The sequence below is a fragment of the Stegodyphus dumicola genome, chromosome 4 (assembly GCF_044657685.1).
Source record: "Stegodyphus dumicola isolate Sdum_Otavi_A_Nest chromosome 4, ASM4465768v1".
NCBI classification, from domain to species: domain Eukaryota; kingdom Metazoa; phylum Arthropoda; class Arachnida; order Araneae; family Eresidae; genus Stegodyphus; species Stegodyphus dumicola.
In genome coordinates this window covers 158,070,967-158,087,993 of record NC_140771.1, presented here as the reverse complement: position 1 = coordinate 158,087,993, position 17,027 = coordinate 158,070,967, and the positions used below count along the sequence as shown (strand labels likewise).

At 35.5% G+C, this 17,027-nt stretch overlaps 1 protein-coding gene across 4 annotated transcripts in view; it reads left to right on the top strand.

Moving 5' to 3' along the window:
- The window catches only part of Tim9a (translocase of inner membrane 9), a 39,222-nt gene extending 23,076 nt beyond the window's left edge, over positions 1-16,146 (top strand). For all 4 annotated transcript variants that reach the window (XM_085815651.1, XM_035374470.2, XM_035374469.2 and 1 more), the window contains exon 4: positions 13,625-16,146. In XM_085815651.1, the coding sequence (XP_085671777.1) occupies positions 13,625-13,762 (138 nt within the window). In that variant the 3' untranslated portion in view covers positions 13,763-16,146. The remainder of the gene's footprint in view (positions 1-13,624) is intronic.
- The last annotated feature ends 881 nt before the right edge of the window (positions 16,147-17,027 follow it).

Below are 17,027 nucleotides of genomic sequence, written 5' to 3'. Positions count from 1 at the left end.
CATGTAATTGTTACACTCTTTTGCATCTAATGGTTCTGTGTGTGTCCAAGAGATAATAAGAGTCTTTGTAAACAATAACAACATTTATTTACAAGAAAATATATGAAAATTTCAATCAATAAGAGATATATTATTAGGCATCTCTGCCTTGCATGTCCTACACCTTTAGTATCCTGCCTGCCACTGACTATTAGGACGAACGCAGCGCCCTCTAGTCAGAATGACTCCGGAAATACGTAATACACTCTACAGTTGTATTGTGGTTCCTCTTCAACTGGAGTTCACAAAATTCAATAGATGTCATCTCCTGACACGAAAAATATATGAACTTAACGGTTGTAAGGAAGGGGATTTTCGATTCTTCGAACTAATTTTGAGATTTTAATCCTTTCTTCTCATTACAGGTTTCTTTCCTACTCCGCCATTTCACACTGAGTTACCGCTAAAGCATAATTTTATCTCGTGGTTGTTCGAACATAATTTTCTATCATGAATGATGCCTATTTTTTGAAAAAGCTCTATTGTAGACTTTTCGTCATTGGGCAATTCCCAAATTGTTAAATCCATAGAGTTGTTAGAAAAGAATTAAGTATTTCAATGGCGATTTATAAATATAGAACTATCTAAATTTACGCACTTCAGCACGTTCGCTAGATTTGGCACACTGTTAAATGGGCATGTTTGCTAGATTTGGCGCTTTTGCGCATATATTTTCGCTGCAATTTTTTATGGTCCCTAAAATGGAATAGTACCGATTATTCCTCTTTAAGAGTGCCATATTCTGTTCCTTGGAAGAAGGATCTGGAACATCCCTTCCTTGTAACATCTGATTATCTGTAGAAATATGTACAAATTTTTCAATGATCACTATCATTTTAAGATCATATACTACTCAATTGTTAAGTACTGAAAATTTATTTTGTAGTTAAAAAGATTGATTTGTTAATTTGAGTAAAAATTAAATGAAAAATAATGTAATATAATTTTCGGTGTAGTTTTCAGGGGGGGAAGTAATGAATACAGAATAAATAAAAAGCTAATAAACCTTAGATTTTAAAAACATAATATTCATAAGAAATTCATTATTCTGCTTTATCAGATGCTTTTCAGAGTAAGTTAAAATTCATGTGTTATAGTATATAGATTTAGAAAGGCATACCTATTTGGATCTGCTTGTGTTAGTATTTTGATCCAGATAAATAGTTGTTTATTTATTTATTTTGTGTTAGGCCTAGCTATATTTATTTTTAGAGTTATTCTGTGTTGTGTTTCTTCTTCATATGAGTAAACTGAGAATGCTGATATATAAAGAACTATTTCGTCCAGAATCGATTTTTATAATAATTTGGGTAGTCTGTATTTTAGGGTACCCTTTGGATTATGGCCTAGTTGTTGTTTCATTTGTGAAACCTGAGTATTTTATGACGAATGTTTTGGAAACCCTGTTATAACATGATTGGTTGTAATGCGTGACTGTGATGATTTTGATTGCATGAAAAATACTTCTCAGGGTTTATTTCTGTGTTGGATGTTGGTTATTTTGTGCGATACACCATAAAATGGCTGCCATTGGTAACATTAACCTGGAGTTAATATAGAGTTTGGAACGAATATCAAAGAGAACATTGCTTGACAGGTGTGTAAATTAAGATTTAAATGGCTTCCGTGCATCTCAGTAAATTACGCAGTGACATTTAAGGATTCGAAAACTGGAGCTCGTATGAACACTATGGAAGGTATGTGGGATGTAATAAATTGGGATTTAAAAAAAAAAAAAAAAAAAGCCACCGGCAGTACAGAGGGTATTTTCGGTTTTTATTTTTCTGAATTTATGACAATGGCAGATTGCAGATTTTAGTTGAGATAATTTTAAAGAGTTTTCGGAGAGCGTTTAAGAAATTCTATGTGCTACACATCGAAGACATAGAAATTTCTAAATTGGGTTAAGTCGATATTTCCGTTTTGTACTGTGCAGATTAGATAACATGTATTTCCATTTTTATGTTATTTCCTTGTTTTATTTTGACTTAAAATACAGTTTATTGAGATTTTAATTTTTTATGTTTTGAATGCTATTTTATTTGGGAAGGCATTGCACATAAACAGGAATGGCACCAAAAAATCGCCAAGAGGTGCCCTGAAATATATTTTTCCCAATGTTTTTGACAATGTGTTAAAAATGATGGTGTTTTAATCTTTTAATCTTTAGTCTTAAAATGGTGGAAGCCTCAAAATTAGACAAAACAGAACAGTCAGGAACAGCAGCAGCAAACATTCTCTAATTTCATGACCAAAATCCACTGTGTGTGGGGGGGGGGAGAACACTACATATGTTTTTTCTTTTATGGATTTCTTCAGTTTTTCAATTTTGTAGCATCCATCGATTGTAATAATAGGATGAGATAACAAGTTATTGGCACACGCCTCTGTTATGTAATTATTCCAGTTGACCATTATATTCTGATTAATTTGAAACACTATTTGGTTCACAAAATTCAAAAGACAATAACTTCTTACATCATATACTAAATGAATCATATGGCAGTAACAGAAAAAATTGCATGATTCAATAATCTATTTCTATTCATTGCCAGTATAAATGAGCTTCTTATTGCATGAAATTTAAACAAAATATAGTTGAACCCTGCTGTAGCAAACTTTAAGGGATCAAAAGTTTTGTTTGCTATAGCGGATCCACTAAAAAAACTGTACTGATTAGTATTGTCAAATTTTTCAAAAGAAGTGAATAAAGCCCTAAATTTAAAAAAATCATGTTAACAGTCAATTATATTTATTATTATTAATAAGTAGTAATTTTTTTTTAGCTGGAAAAACAGTTTTGTGAAACAACTTGAAATTTCTCAAAACATGATTATACATTGTTTTTACTATTCATTTGAGTCTGTTGTCAAATGGAAAGTTGTAAAATATTATTCTTTCATATTTAGTCTGTTGTTAATTAATAAATTGAGCTATTTAAAAGCAATAGATACGTATGTTAAAAATAATGTTGTTTTACTTGATTTCACTTTAATGAATTATATTGCTTAGTAGTTGATTTCGCTAAAAATGCATTTAATTCATGGTGTATCTAATAACAAAGCATCAAATAGTTTTATAATATTCCCTTACATATTTTTTCACTTTTTTAAATATACAGAACATATATAATGTTCCCATGGTAGTCTAAATCCATACTCATCTAATATTCTGTAAAATGTTTCTCTATTCCAGCTGGACCAACTCTATCAATAATCCCTACTGATAAACCATATTGAACTTAAGAGCCCTTTTGGAAAGTTGTTAAAATCTGAACACTTTCCAAATTTTTGTTTATTATCTGTTTCACCATATATTGTTAATTTTATGTGATAAATTATTTAACCTAAAATCATTGCTTAGCTTCTCCACTTCAATGACACATCTCAATCTAAAATACCTATTTATAATTAGGATTTGTTCAGAATAATGGTTGTGGGTTCTTTCAATTGTGAACAATTTCAGTAGTGCTTCTTCAGCATCTTTTGAAACCTCAGTCTTTTGAAACTCTCCGGCCCCATATCCAAATTTATTTCACATGACTAGAAAATATTAAATCTTAGTTTTCTACATGTGCCAGCTATAGATTTGGATAACTATATTCCCGATATTAACCAATTTGGCTACATCCTTTTTGTATTTTTCAAACAGTACTCATCTTACATTCAGTACAGGATGCTATATGTGTAGCACTCAGCATATGGATGAATTTTTTATGCAGAACATTTTCCTAGTACAGAGTGAATGAATAGACTTGAGAATGCATGAAGTTTCACCATTCTGGAAAATATGAAAAGCGAAGATAATTTCATTGCTAATTTGTCATATGTTCAACAAGAAAATATTTATTTCCTCTTAAGATTTATATGTTTGTAAAGCAAAGGTGCAATAGCCCTTGCAGGAAAACGTCCTAACTTGTACAAAAGATCTAAAGAAATCCCACATCTGGAAGGCAAAATTTTGATAGCCTTATAAATGCTGAAATTAAAAAAAAAAAAAAAAAAAAAAAAAAAAAAAAAAAAAAAAACTGTTTCAAATATAAAATTCTTGTTCCTTAACTCTTTCGCATCAGTAGAGGCTAAAATCTGTTTCACTCAAACAACTGAAACGCTTGCATATCTGTATTTTTGTTGGAATGGATTTCCTAATTTCGGTCATCAATAGCTAAACATTGACTCTACACACAAAAAAAAAAAAGGAAGGTGTGTTCATATAGCAGAACTACTTTTAGTTTCTTCGAAAGAATGATTGGCATGTCATTTAACAACTCCCAAAAGCACTGATGCATGCAGTAACATGATGGGGTAAAGTGCAAGGTGGAAAATGATTCAGGCGTTGTGAAAAGGTTAAAAGATGAGTTACCTGTATAGCCTCAACTTCTTAAGAGTCTATTCTCAAAATTCCCATTGCAGCATCAGCCTTGAGTAGATCTCAGACTGTTTAAAGAAGTTGAATGGAATCATAAAACCTGTTTAAATTCTTTAACTCAAATGTACTGGGCAATAGATTGTGTCCTAAGATATGCTTGTTGTGTGTCCTGATTCTTCAAGAACTAAATTCTGCAAGTGCCTTACATAGCCTTTCTGTAGAACAGAGAGAAAGGTGGGGCATGAAGTGAAAATAAAAAGAATGATAACATAAAAGTGTTTCCATTGAATAACGAATTTAATTGACATACAGTCAGTTCCCGTTAATTTGTGCACAGAGTGATATATGCGATTGTTTAACAAGTGCTTAGTGAATTTAATTAGCATCTATAGTTAGTATTTGATAATTGTGTGCAAGTGATATATGTGACATCATTAACAAGTGCTTAGGAAGTTTTAATTGATATATACAATTAACTATTTATGACTTGTGCACAGTGTGACACATGTTATTTGTGTAATTTATTTAATGAGTGTTCTTATTTTGACATAGGCAGTTAGTGTTGATTTATCGTGCACAAAGTGATTTTCATGATTTATTAAACAAGTGTCAAGTTATCTTAATGGTGTATACAGATAGTTCTTGATTAATTGTGCACAGAGTGACATATGTTATCTATTTGACCAAAAATAAGTGCATTGCGATTCTTCGCATTAAAGTGCCTTAGTTAAAGTGAAAACAATGTTTAGGGCATCGCGTTTAGCTGTTAAATGTGCCTTAGTGAAAGTGTCATCAGTAATTAGTGCATAGTGTCTACTCACATAAGAGTACTCTAGTGAAAGTGTCATCAGTGCTTACCGCATCGTGTATATTCGCAAAAGTGCATTAAGCTACACCAAGTGTTTTTTAGTGAATTTTTCTCAGCGTAAAGCGGATCGTGCAATACTAAAGTGACATGACACACCCCTCAGTGTTGCCAGAGAACACGGACACCCAAAATTTACAAGAGCCACTGGATACAAATGCGCTGACAACCTCGGAATTGACCCACGAGGACCGAGTTAAAGCCCTTGTCAAAGACATCTGGCAGATCACTGCCACTTACAGAAGGGGAAGGCATCTTCTTCCGCAGGATCTCCGAGATCGGGTCCAGCAATCTCTAAGTATCCTACAGGGCTTAGCAATTGAGGGTGAAGACTTTAAGCCCAAGCCAGTTACTGCAGAGATAGGTGTGAATACGTCCACTTTTGTTTGCTGCAGCCAGCTGCACACGCCGCCCACGGCAGCACAAAGTAAACCTCAGCAAAGAGCCACTCCTCCAGTTCCAGAGGCATTTGCTGGTGCACAGGACACAACGCCAAGGTCGTTTGCAGAGGTCGTCAAGCTTACGCAGAAACCCAGCCTAATCCTAAAACCTTCTGCGCAAAAGAACAAAACACAACTGAGAAAAGAGCTACAAGAGAAGGCGCCTCTCAGCAAGTTGCAAGTAGCAGTGGAAAGGATTTCCACCACAGCAAAAGGAGAGATAGAGGTCTATTGCAAGACAGCGAAGGACGTCGACAACTTAGAAGAGGCATTGCAGAAAGCCAACATTGATGCCAGCCTACGCAGACGACAACGAAGGAAACCGCGTTGCACAATTCACAACGTCTCAGACTCCGTTAAACCGGAGGATCTCATCGATGAATTGGCAACGACAACAAGCATTTCAACCAAAAATGTTAAGGCCCTTTTCAAGCTCAGAGAGAGAAATCCAATGCGTGTTAAATGGGTCCTGGAATGCGACCCCTCCTGTATCCTGGCAGTCCTTCGAGCTAGAAGAATCTACATCGGATGGCACGCACATAAAATTACAGAGTACTTGGGAATACGCCGATGCTACAAGAGCCAACAGTTCGGCCACACACAAGACCAATGTACCTGCAAAAAGGAATTCTGTGCTTACTGCGCCGGACCCCATCACACCAGCAAATGTAAAGCCGAACTTCCAGAATGCATTAACTGTCGGGATGCAAATGAGAGACACGGAGCTAGGTATGACTGCGGGCACCCGGCATATGCAGTGGAGTGTCCAGAGTACCAACGTGCAGCGGCATATATCAGAAGTATTACCCAGTACTGATAATAGCATCATATCACAAAACAGCGGAAGCCAGTCAAAAACTGATGTACTTGTCAACCGAGAGACTATAGCAGAAGAAACACCGGTGAAAATACTACAAATCAATATGCAGCGCGCCAGAGCGGCAGTCGCTTAAACAATACAATATGCAATCGAAAAGAACATAGATATAATCCTTGGTCAAGAGCCTTATGTCAGAGAGGGGATGGCAGTAGGTTTCCCGGTAAAATGGACGGTATTTCAGAAAATAGATAAAGATAATGCACCAAAAGCAATTTTAGTATGTTGCAGGCCGGACTGGTCGCCGGTTATCATCGCAGCGGAACAAGACAACATTGCAGTACTCCTGGAAGTTCATTCACTTACTTTGGCCATCGCTTCGAGCTACTCGCCACTGACAGTGGAAATTGGGCCCACTGCAAGGTTCATGGAGCAAGTTTTACACAAGATAAAGATTCCATACGTACTTTTCGGGGGAGATTATAACGCCCATAATACTACCTGGGGCTATCGTGCCACGGACACAAAGGGCAGAGAACTGGAGGACTTCCTCAGCTCGAAAAATCTTGTTATCCACAATACCGCAGAAGCGCCACCCTCCTTCGACAGAATCTTCGCTCGGGGCTGGCCCGATCTCACTATTACGTCTTTGCAAGCAGCGTTCTTACTGACAGATTGGAAAGAGATCAAGAAAGTCTAAGTGATCACAAATTTATAACTTACTCTCTGCGGCAGTCGACATCTATCACCAAAATTAAAAGGTACAATCTCCCAGGTAGAAAGCTCCTTACCTTCACTAGGAAGGTTAAAAGGCACCTGGAAACTCTTGAACCGGCGCTACAGCATGCAGACACAATGGCAGACTTAGAGAATTTCTCCATCAGGCTACAGAACACCCTACAATTAGTTTGTGACCAAAATCTCCCCAAGAAAAAACCTCAGAAGATAAAGGAAATGCACTGGTGGACGGGCGCATTACAGAAGCAACAGCGTAAATGCAGGGCTTTGCGAAGGAGATTGAAGTACGAGAGGCGGCTAGAGATCATCTCGGACACACTCACCATTTTTCAAAGAGAGCGAGCAAAATACAAAAGGATGATCATCCAGGCCAAAGTAACATCTTGGAGAGAGTTCTGTTCCAATACAAAAGAAGTATACGGGCTGCATCACAAGATAGCAACGGGGAAGGTGTTCAAGCCTTCGCAGCTTCAAATCCCGTCATCACTGGATAGCAGCCAAAGCTACACGACTGACACTTTGAATGTAGTTTTAAATACTGTGTTCAGTCAGGACGATGCAGAGCAAGACACCGCCGAACAAGCTGCCCTTCGAGCAGATACAAATAGTGTAGACACAGAAGCAGATCCGGAATTCATGCTTCAAGAACTGCAGAGAGTGCTGGCAAGTCTGCCGCGTAAGAAAGCCCCCGGGACAGACGGCATGGACTACACAATCGTAAAAGCTACCATAAAGGCATACCCTACATTCTTCGTAAGCTATTTCAATAAGCTTCTGTCAGTAGGACTTTTTCCAACACCATATAAAATAGGGCAAGTGGTATTATTCCTCAAGAAAAACAGAGATCCTTCAGAAGCCTCATCATTCAGACCCATCTGCCTTTTGTCTGCGATGGGGAAGGTGTTGGAAAAGCTAATCATCAACAGACTGCGCCACCACTTGCATCTCAACGGTTATCTCAGCAGCAGCCAATATGGCTTCAGGACTGGTTCATCGACGGTGCATGCTCTCCATTATATAAAGGAGACAATTCTGGAAAATAGACACAGCGGCCACCACACAGCTATGGTCAGCATAGACCTAAAGAATGCTTTCGATACGCTGTGGTGGCCGGCTATCAAGCAGGCATTACGAAGGGCCAATTGCCCAAGTAACATATATAGTATAATAAGCAACTACCTGCAGGATCGGAAGCTATTAGCGGTGCATAATGCAGGCATTATCGAAAAGGTGCAAACTAGAGGATGTCCGCAAGGATCGTGCGCCGGGCCGCATTTATGGAACTTAACGTTCAATGAAGTACTGACAGCGATGTGGCCGGCGCACACTAAAATCATTGCATACGCGGATGACGCGGCGCTTATCGTAAAGGGTACCACGCGAGAAAAATTGCAATGAAGTTTGCGCGATCTTTCATGACCAGTGTACCAAACTTAAACTCACAATTGCAGAACATAAGTCAAAAGTCCTTTTAATTCCGAAAAAAGGAGGATCCTTAGTAAGACGCCCCACCATAAAGATTAACAACCAACGTCTGCAGATAGTGGACCAGCTAAGATATTTAGGGGTCACTTTTGATCATAAGATGACCTGGATCCCTCACGTGCAGGATCTCAAACTCCGGACGGCAGCCATAGCCAAACAAATGAAACTCTTTTATGGTCACAAATGGGGGCTTAACCCCTATATTCAAAAGGTATTGTGCACGACAGTCATCGAGAAGATAGTGACGTATGCTGCCGCAGTATGGGCCTACCCAATGCAAGGAAGGAAGGTCAGACATCTTAACAGCATACAACGACCATTCGCATTGGGAATCACACGGGCCTACCGCACCACCTCCACCGATGCCATTAACGTACTTGCTGGTCTCCTTCCTCTGCACATCCGGGTTGAGGAGGAGGCAGCACGCCAACACATTTTGCAACTTAAGAAGGCAGTTACTTTTGATGATGAAACATACTACCCGGATGAGTACGAAACAAACTTCTGCTCTCTTGACGTCCACCCGGCAGAGAAAGGCAAAGGGATACTTATCTCAATTAATCCCACTGCAACTCATCACTCAAGGGAAATGACCATCTATACAGACGGGTCTAGATTGGACGAAAGAGTGGGATGCGCCTATGTCGCCACGAAACAAGACAACGCAATCGAGAAATGGAAGGGACAGTTAAGACAACATAACAGTGTCTTTCAAAGCGAAGCAGTGGCAATTGCACAAGCGATTCGCTACCTGCACTCGCACCAGCATAGCCATGTCACCATTAAAACGGACAGCTTATCATCGTTATATGCCATTTGGAATGCAGATCATCCCTCGGAGATTATACAGGGAATTCAGAGAGAACTTAGAAGTAACCCCCAGTACCGCACAAAATTAGAGTGGATAAAGGCTCATGTTGGCCACTATGGCAATGAACTTGCCGACCAATTCGCCAAAGAGGCAACAACTGACCCACCTGATGCACCAATTATCATCCCATGGCCGCATTCGTATTTAAAGAAGACACTACGCCTAAGGGCTACTGGCATGTGGCAGAACGAATGGGACCAAAGCACCACAGGGAGAAGGACCCACTACTTCATCGGCTATGTGGACACTAGCCGAAATGTAGCGAACGCACAGTTGGTAAGGTTCATTTCCGGGCATGGGCCCTACCTGGAATATTTCTTCAAGCGTGGCATAAGTCACACAAGTCAATGTGCATGCGGCGACTCAGGCTCACCAGAGCACTATCTAACGTCATGCCCATTAACAGAAGGACTGCATATCAATCTCCCTGAAACAAATCGCCAGCCGTTCTGTAAATATATGATAAAACAGCGGCACTTTATTAAAAAGCTGGTACAGTTGATGGACAGACTGTCCGACTTAGATACAGACTTGTGTCAGCCATAGAACAACCCAGCATGTAAAAACAACTTAAGCATTTTAAAAAGGACATGTATTGCAATGTAGGAAAACTGTCATTCAAGTGAATTGTAAGAAACTATAATGTAGACTAGAAACTCACAGTATAAAGACTGCCTGTATTCATACCTGGAAAGTCAGTTGCATTTAACAATGTGCATGTACTGTGTAAATAAATTTCGGCAAATTATACCGTAAGACCATATATAATGAACCGATATATAATGTAGGCATAACGAATGTATGAAAGTGCATATATCTGTAAGCAAAGTAATGTAAGGGAGTGTAATATATGTAAATATTTTTGTGTATCAGTAAGCTATGTATAAGTAAGTTATGCAATTTAAAGTAATGCAATATAAATGCAGAAATGTCTAATAAAAATGCATGGGTAACATATATGTTTTGTATTATGAATAAGGGATATAGGATGTCTAACGCAAAGCAATGTATGTATTGGAATGTCTATTTCATGTACTGGAAAATTATGCAATAAGTACCCAAATAACATGTAATGTAAGTAACCTGTAAGACTATTATGTTTGTAAATATTTGTATCTAAAAAATTAATCAGAATGTATCTGTATGTATCTATATGCAACTGCAAGTATATGTAACCTAAGTTTAAGCAGTGTAGGTAAAATTAAGTAATATGTGAAGCAGGCGTGCCTGACTATGTATGTATATAAAAATAATGTAACGCAAGGCACATGTAATATTGGCATATGTAACTGTACATGCAAACTGTATTTATATGCAATCTACAAGTAATGTAGGTATATTTATTGAAATGTACAGCTAAAAACTGTAACTGTACACAAAAGTAATCCAACGCAATGTAGGATTAATGTAATTCAGGTAATGCATATGCATTGTATGCCGGAAATGAGAGACAAAGTCAGTATGTAACTCTGTAAATCACGTTATCCATAGAATATGTTAACCAGCAAACAAGAATGTAATACTAAATATTAACAGCCCTTGTATGGTCATGTAATTGCTCTTTTGAAAGACTCAAGGTTCAACTCTAGATATTGGTGGACGTGGCGCTACACCAATTAACCGACGGTAAAGGGGTGGTGCCCACGTCCCCCGTCGCATGTCGCATGTACTAATATGGATAAAATCCTAACATTCTAAACATGGATGATTTTAAAGGTTAGTGATTTTTGTGTTAAAACTTGTACAGATTCTGGAAAATTAAAAAAAAAAAAAAAAAAAACTAGTACTCTTCTGTTATTGGGATTAAGTCAAAAATGTATACATGTATGAATGTGTCATGTATGTGTGTATATAAACTTACACATATACATATTTGCATACGTATATTCGTATATTTCTGAATTAGGTCCCCATAACAGAAGAGTACCAAAAAATGCAATGAACATTTCAGTTGAAGCCATAAAGTTCTCTTGGTGCTGTTCTGTTATCAAGACCATATTCAGAAATGTATGCATGTATGTGTTCATATATAGAAGACAGCAGATTATATATCCAAAAGGAGAGCTTTATCTAAAGCAAAAACATTGCAAATATTTCTAACTTGTAAAACAAGAGTGCTGATACATGTATAAAAATGCTAAATAACTTCAGCAATAGAATCAATTTGCTTTTTTAATTTAAATATACAGTACAAAGTCCGTAATCCAGACTTGTCGGACTTCGGCGATTCCGGATTAGGGGTTTTTCGGGATTATAGATCATCAATTTAAATCTGGTAAGATGGCATGCAGAAATTCTAAAATTAAAAATATGAAACCGTAATTTATGAAATAAAGAGCATTTATGATCTAAAGAGTATAAAAATTTACAAAAAAAAAAAAAAAAAAAAAGAGCTTAATATTTATTTGTTTACTTTATTAAACATTTCTTTCAATGTACGTTGTTATACCATGGCGATTTTTAAATTTGGTTAACCAACCTGTCGAATATGTGCACTCAGTGTTTAAGTTCATTTCTTCATGAAATATTTTGGCTTAAGCCATTAGCATTGGACCTGTCAATGGCACGCCCTCGCTGCGATGCTGTCTGACCCATTCAATCATCACTTTGTCATGATCGTCACTTTTAGCATAACGAACCCTTTTTCTGTTATTCATTGCAAGTGGGGTGTCGGAATCCACAGAAAATTCAAAACGTTCCTTTTGCTTATGTCACATACAGTTGACTTTCCAATGTCATACTCCTCGCATAATTTTGAGACGGATATGCCTTTATCCATTTTTTGCAGCAATTCCACTTTTTGTTTGATGGACACCGAAACATGCTTTCGCTTTGTAGATCCTTTGGCAGAATCGGAAACTCTTTTTGACATAATCGAAAGTTCAAGCTTAATTTTTATAAAATTGCTCTAACAGTCTGCAAAAAATAATAAGCCGGATCCAATTAGAAGATTAAGGAACAGCGCAATCTTCAACATTAACTGAATAAAGTCGCTGAACACTGGTAGTTCGGTCCGAGGTTCGAATCCCGCAAACGGGCTGGCTGCACGGGTGTTTTCGTGGTTTTCCCCATGTGTAACGTGTATACGAGCCAGTTTCCCTTAGAAAGTCCTCCATGAAGGCATCCCTCCCCTTAGGCAGATAGCCCTAGTGTGCTTTGCCATAATTAAATACGCCATAACATTAACTGAAATGCCTTAGAATCAGTAAAGATAATTTTAGTCTATACCGTCTGTTATGCATTAAACACACATGCGTAAAGCAAACAAAAAAAAAATGTTTGTGGCTTGGAGGTCTGGATTATAGATCATTCTGGATAATGGAAGTCCGGATTACGGACTTTGTACTGTATTGCAAATATAGTGTATGTTTGTTAGAAAGTTGGTTTGCATGCATACATAAAGAAAATTTTGTCATTAAGTTTGCCATATGATTTTTCTGTAAATTCCTTTTATATGCATTTCCTCACCTGCATTTATTTTATATTATTTGTACTTCATTTGGACTTTCTAATTTGGATAACAGACAGTTATTCTGCCTCAGTGCTTTTGTTAAAAAGTTATTAAAAAGTGGCTAGTTTCTTATTTTACTTTACCCCAAATACTGTTATACTGAAGCAAGTTTAAAAAATAATTTTAAGCATTTCTATAAACAATAAATGTAAGACTAATTATCAAAAGAACTAATTAAAAATAAATAATATTTTTTATAATTATGTGGCCGTTAATGATAAAACTATTACATGATATTGAAACTTAGGGCAGATATAGTAACTGTTTGATCTGTCTATGATACAGCATATCTTTCTTGTTGCTCTTAGTTTCATACTTATGTAACTGAATAACCTTTAAATAAATAGTGTTGGCATTTTTGTATAATTGAAATAATATTTTACATTTGTTTTTATCGTCAAACATTTTTTGTTGTTCTTACATATGTTACATATGTTACATATATTTATAATAATCTATAAATTTAACAGGATTTTTTGTTCTTTCCTAGAATAAGTGTGCTTTAAATTGCATGGAAAAATATATGAAGATGAATCAGAGAATCTCTCAGAGATTTCAAGAATTTCAGATAATATCTAATGAAAATGCATTAGCTGCTGCTAAAAAAGCTGGGACATTACAATTATAGTATTAAGCATGTTATTATGTATGTAGTCCTTTATATAAATTTTAATTCCTTGAAGACATTTTTGCCAGTAGCTTTAAAAAACATATTGGCAGAGTATCTTCAAACATCTTTTTTTTTTTTTTTTTTTTTTTTTTTTTTTTTTTAAGTTATTTAGTGAATAAAGAAATTAACAATAAAATGTATCTCTGCTGTAAATTAATTTTGTTGTATCAAATATAAAGCTTCTTTTGCCCTTCAAAATTTTAAACCTTTTTTATGTATTTGAATCAATGTAAGCAAATATAAATTTACAATTTGTCACTTAAATACAGCATGCAAATTCTAATTATCTTATAAAGACAGTTTTATTTTCTATGCTTCTTTATAATGTAATAATAAAGAAATTTGATTTTAAAACAGAAAATATGTCAAAATTTTATTAAAAGCATACATGTCCATGCTTTGCTCATTTCTCATGTTGACTTTAGAAATTTATACATTTGTAGTAGCATTTTGTTTCTAAAAGTTTGAAAAATAAATGATTTTGTGCATTTTGAGACATTTCTAAATTTTTCCATTAGGCTGATATAAATAGAATAGGTTGTGAGGTAATCATTCAAAATAATCAAGCTGTTGAAAAAGAAATTCATTTGCATTGCACAGAAAACAAATCTTTTTTTTTTTTTTTTTTTTTAGGTAGGTAATTTATCACGTGCACAGGCATATGCAGATATAGCAAAAAAAGGGAGGGAGAAAAAGGTTACAATTTGGAAGTTCATGATTACAAGCTTACCTCTCAAAAAAGTTTTTGTTGTTGCCAACTCAAAAAACTAAGCTTTTATTATTGGGAAAAAAAAAAGGCTCAGCTAAAAAAGAATTTTAAAAGCTCTTTCTTTTTTTTTTTTTTTTTTTTTTTCCTTCTGTGAATATCAAATATTAAACTATTAAAAGACTATTGAGTGAGAAAAATACAATATATATATATATATATAAAGAGAGATAGAGAGAGATGAATAAAATAAAAAGTGTGCAGAGAGGATAGTAAATTGTACATTACTACAAAATTTCAACATCACCATTCAGTTATGTTTTGCAGCCAGCTGACAGCATACAGAAAGAACAGACTCAGAAATTCTGCAGTTGATGTATAATAAGAAATGTATTTCATTTAACGCATTTATTTCAAAATGCTATTGAGAAGTATGGATGAAGCAACTTTAAATGGTTTTCTTATACTGATGAGAATAATAAACCTTAAAAATTGTACAGTTGTTCTGGTATGGCGTAGTTCGTTTAGAAAAGTGATGTTTAATTTGATTATATGTAATATTGATGTTTTCTTATCTTCTCAAAAGTACTGGTAACTTTCAGATGAGGATGCTATTGCATTTCTGCTATATTTATTATTAGATTTAATAATATTTTGCTAGAGTTAGAAAATTCAAGAAATTTAGTGAATTTTCTTATATTTATTTCTTAACCCATTAGCCGCTGGTGTTGCGTTGATGCAACGGTCAAAATAAATGTGTATATAAATATAACTACGTAAGATATTTTTTACCAGCGAATGATTTTGTGCAGGGAATATTGTGAAGATTATTTCTATAAAAAATATTTTCTTTCAACAATCATTTTGTTTATAATAATTAATCTCGTACTTTAAGCAAAATTTTCGACCAGGTATTTTTGCTGAAAATATTTAACGAAAGCATCTTTATGAGTGATCTATTTTTAGTCAAGGTCACCATTTATCAGAACATTACATCAGTCACATGTTTATATTTGTGTTGGGAAGGAAGGAAAAACAGGTGTTGTGTTGAGGTGACGTCAGCAGGAAACGGGTAGTCAAATCTCCTTTTTCACTCATTCCTTTCGATGTTCTGGTTCATGTTCTGGTTGTTTAAAAATGCCTAGAATGAGGTATCTTACATTAGAAGAAGCCCTTCAAAGATTTTTTGATGAAGAAACAGATGATGATAATGTTAATAATGACCAGAATGAAACTGATATTGTTGTTGTTCCCCCAGAAATTGCAGAGGCTAGTGACGAAGAAAAAAGGGATGGCAATGTTTTAAATACTAATAATGATATTTTACCAAATGATACTGCTGGGGAAGTTAAAATCCACATAAGAAGTAAGTTTCAACCTTCTAAAAGCAGTTATAGTCATACTAAAAAGTTAAAAAAGCAGAAGACTAAAATCTTGAAATGGATAAAAAAGGAACTGTTAGTTATGTTTCAGGGAGAACATGAAGAAAGAGATAGAAGAGAAATTATAAAAGACAAAACACAAGGTAAAACTAGTGCACAGATTTTCGATTTTCTTTTTGGTTTAGACATTTAGTCTCTTCTCGTTGAACAGACAAATATATAGCACAAAAAAAAAAGAAAAAAAAAAAAAAGAAGAGAGAGCCCAGAATTTATTGCATCTGAATCCTACATGAGAAGATTTATTGGAATATTATTGCTTACAGGATATCATTCTTTACCTCAAGAAAAAATGTATTGGTCTTTTGATAAGGACATTTCTGTTCCTGTTGCATGAGAATTGATATCACGCTTGGAGTACAGGAATATGAAGCAGAATTTGCATTTGACAATCGTCAAATTGACAATACTGATAAATTATATGAGGTGAGACCGTATCTAAACTTATTAAATATCACCACTTTTTATTACTGGAAATATAAAGTCTCTTTTAGATTTCAGACGCGATAATGCATTATTCTTTTTGCAAACTCCTATTGAGAGTGTAGAATTAGCCAGAAATAGATCAGCAACAGGAAGACCTAGTAAATTCAGCATTCAAAAACCACTGCATGGAGATGGTAGGCATTTTATCGTAACGTTCATTGATAACAAAAGACTTTGTTGTAAAGAGTACCATAGCCAGATTGTTTATAGATGCAGTTTTTAGTATGTATGTAATGTAGATGCAGTTTATAGTTTATAGTATGCAGAGTTGCCAACTCTCCCGATTTAGGCGGGAGACTCCTGATTTTCGACCGCTCACCCGCCAACCTGATTTACAATATATTTCTCCCGACTTTTTCTTATTCTTAATATTTCTCACGATTTTTATGGAATTTGGCTTAATACTTCGTTATATGAACAAAAAAAAAAAAAAAAAGTGATTTTGGACGTCTGAAAGCAACTGAATTTTCTCTAGATTATATCTAAAATAAAACCTTGCGAATCAGATGAGAATTTCTGCTTTGTGAGTGACAGCATACGTATCCAGAAACGTCGTTCTCCAGTTCTCCAATGGGCATCGAGCTCCACTGCG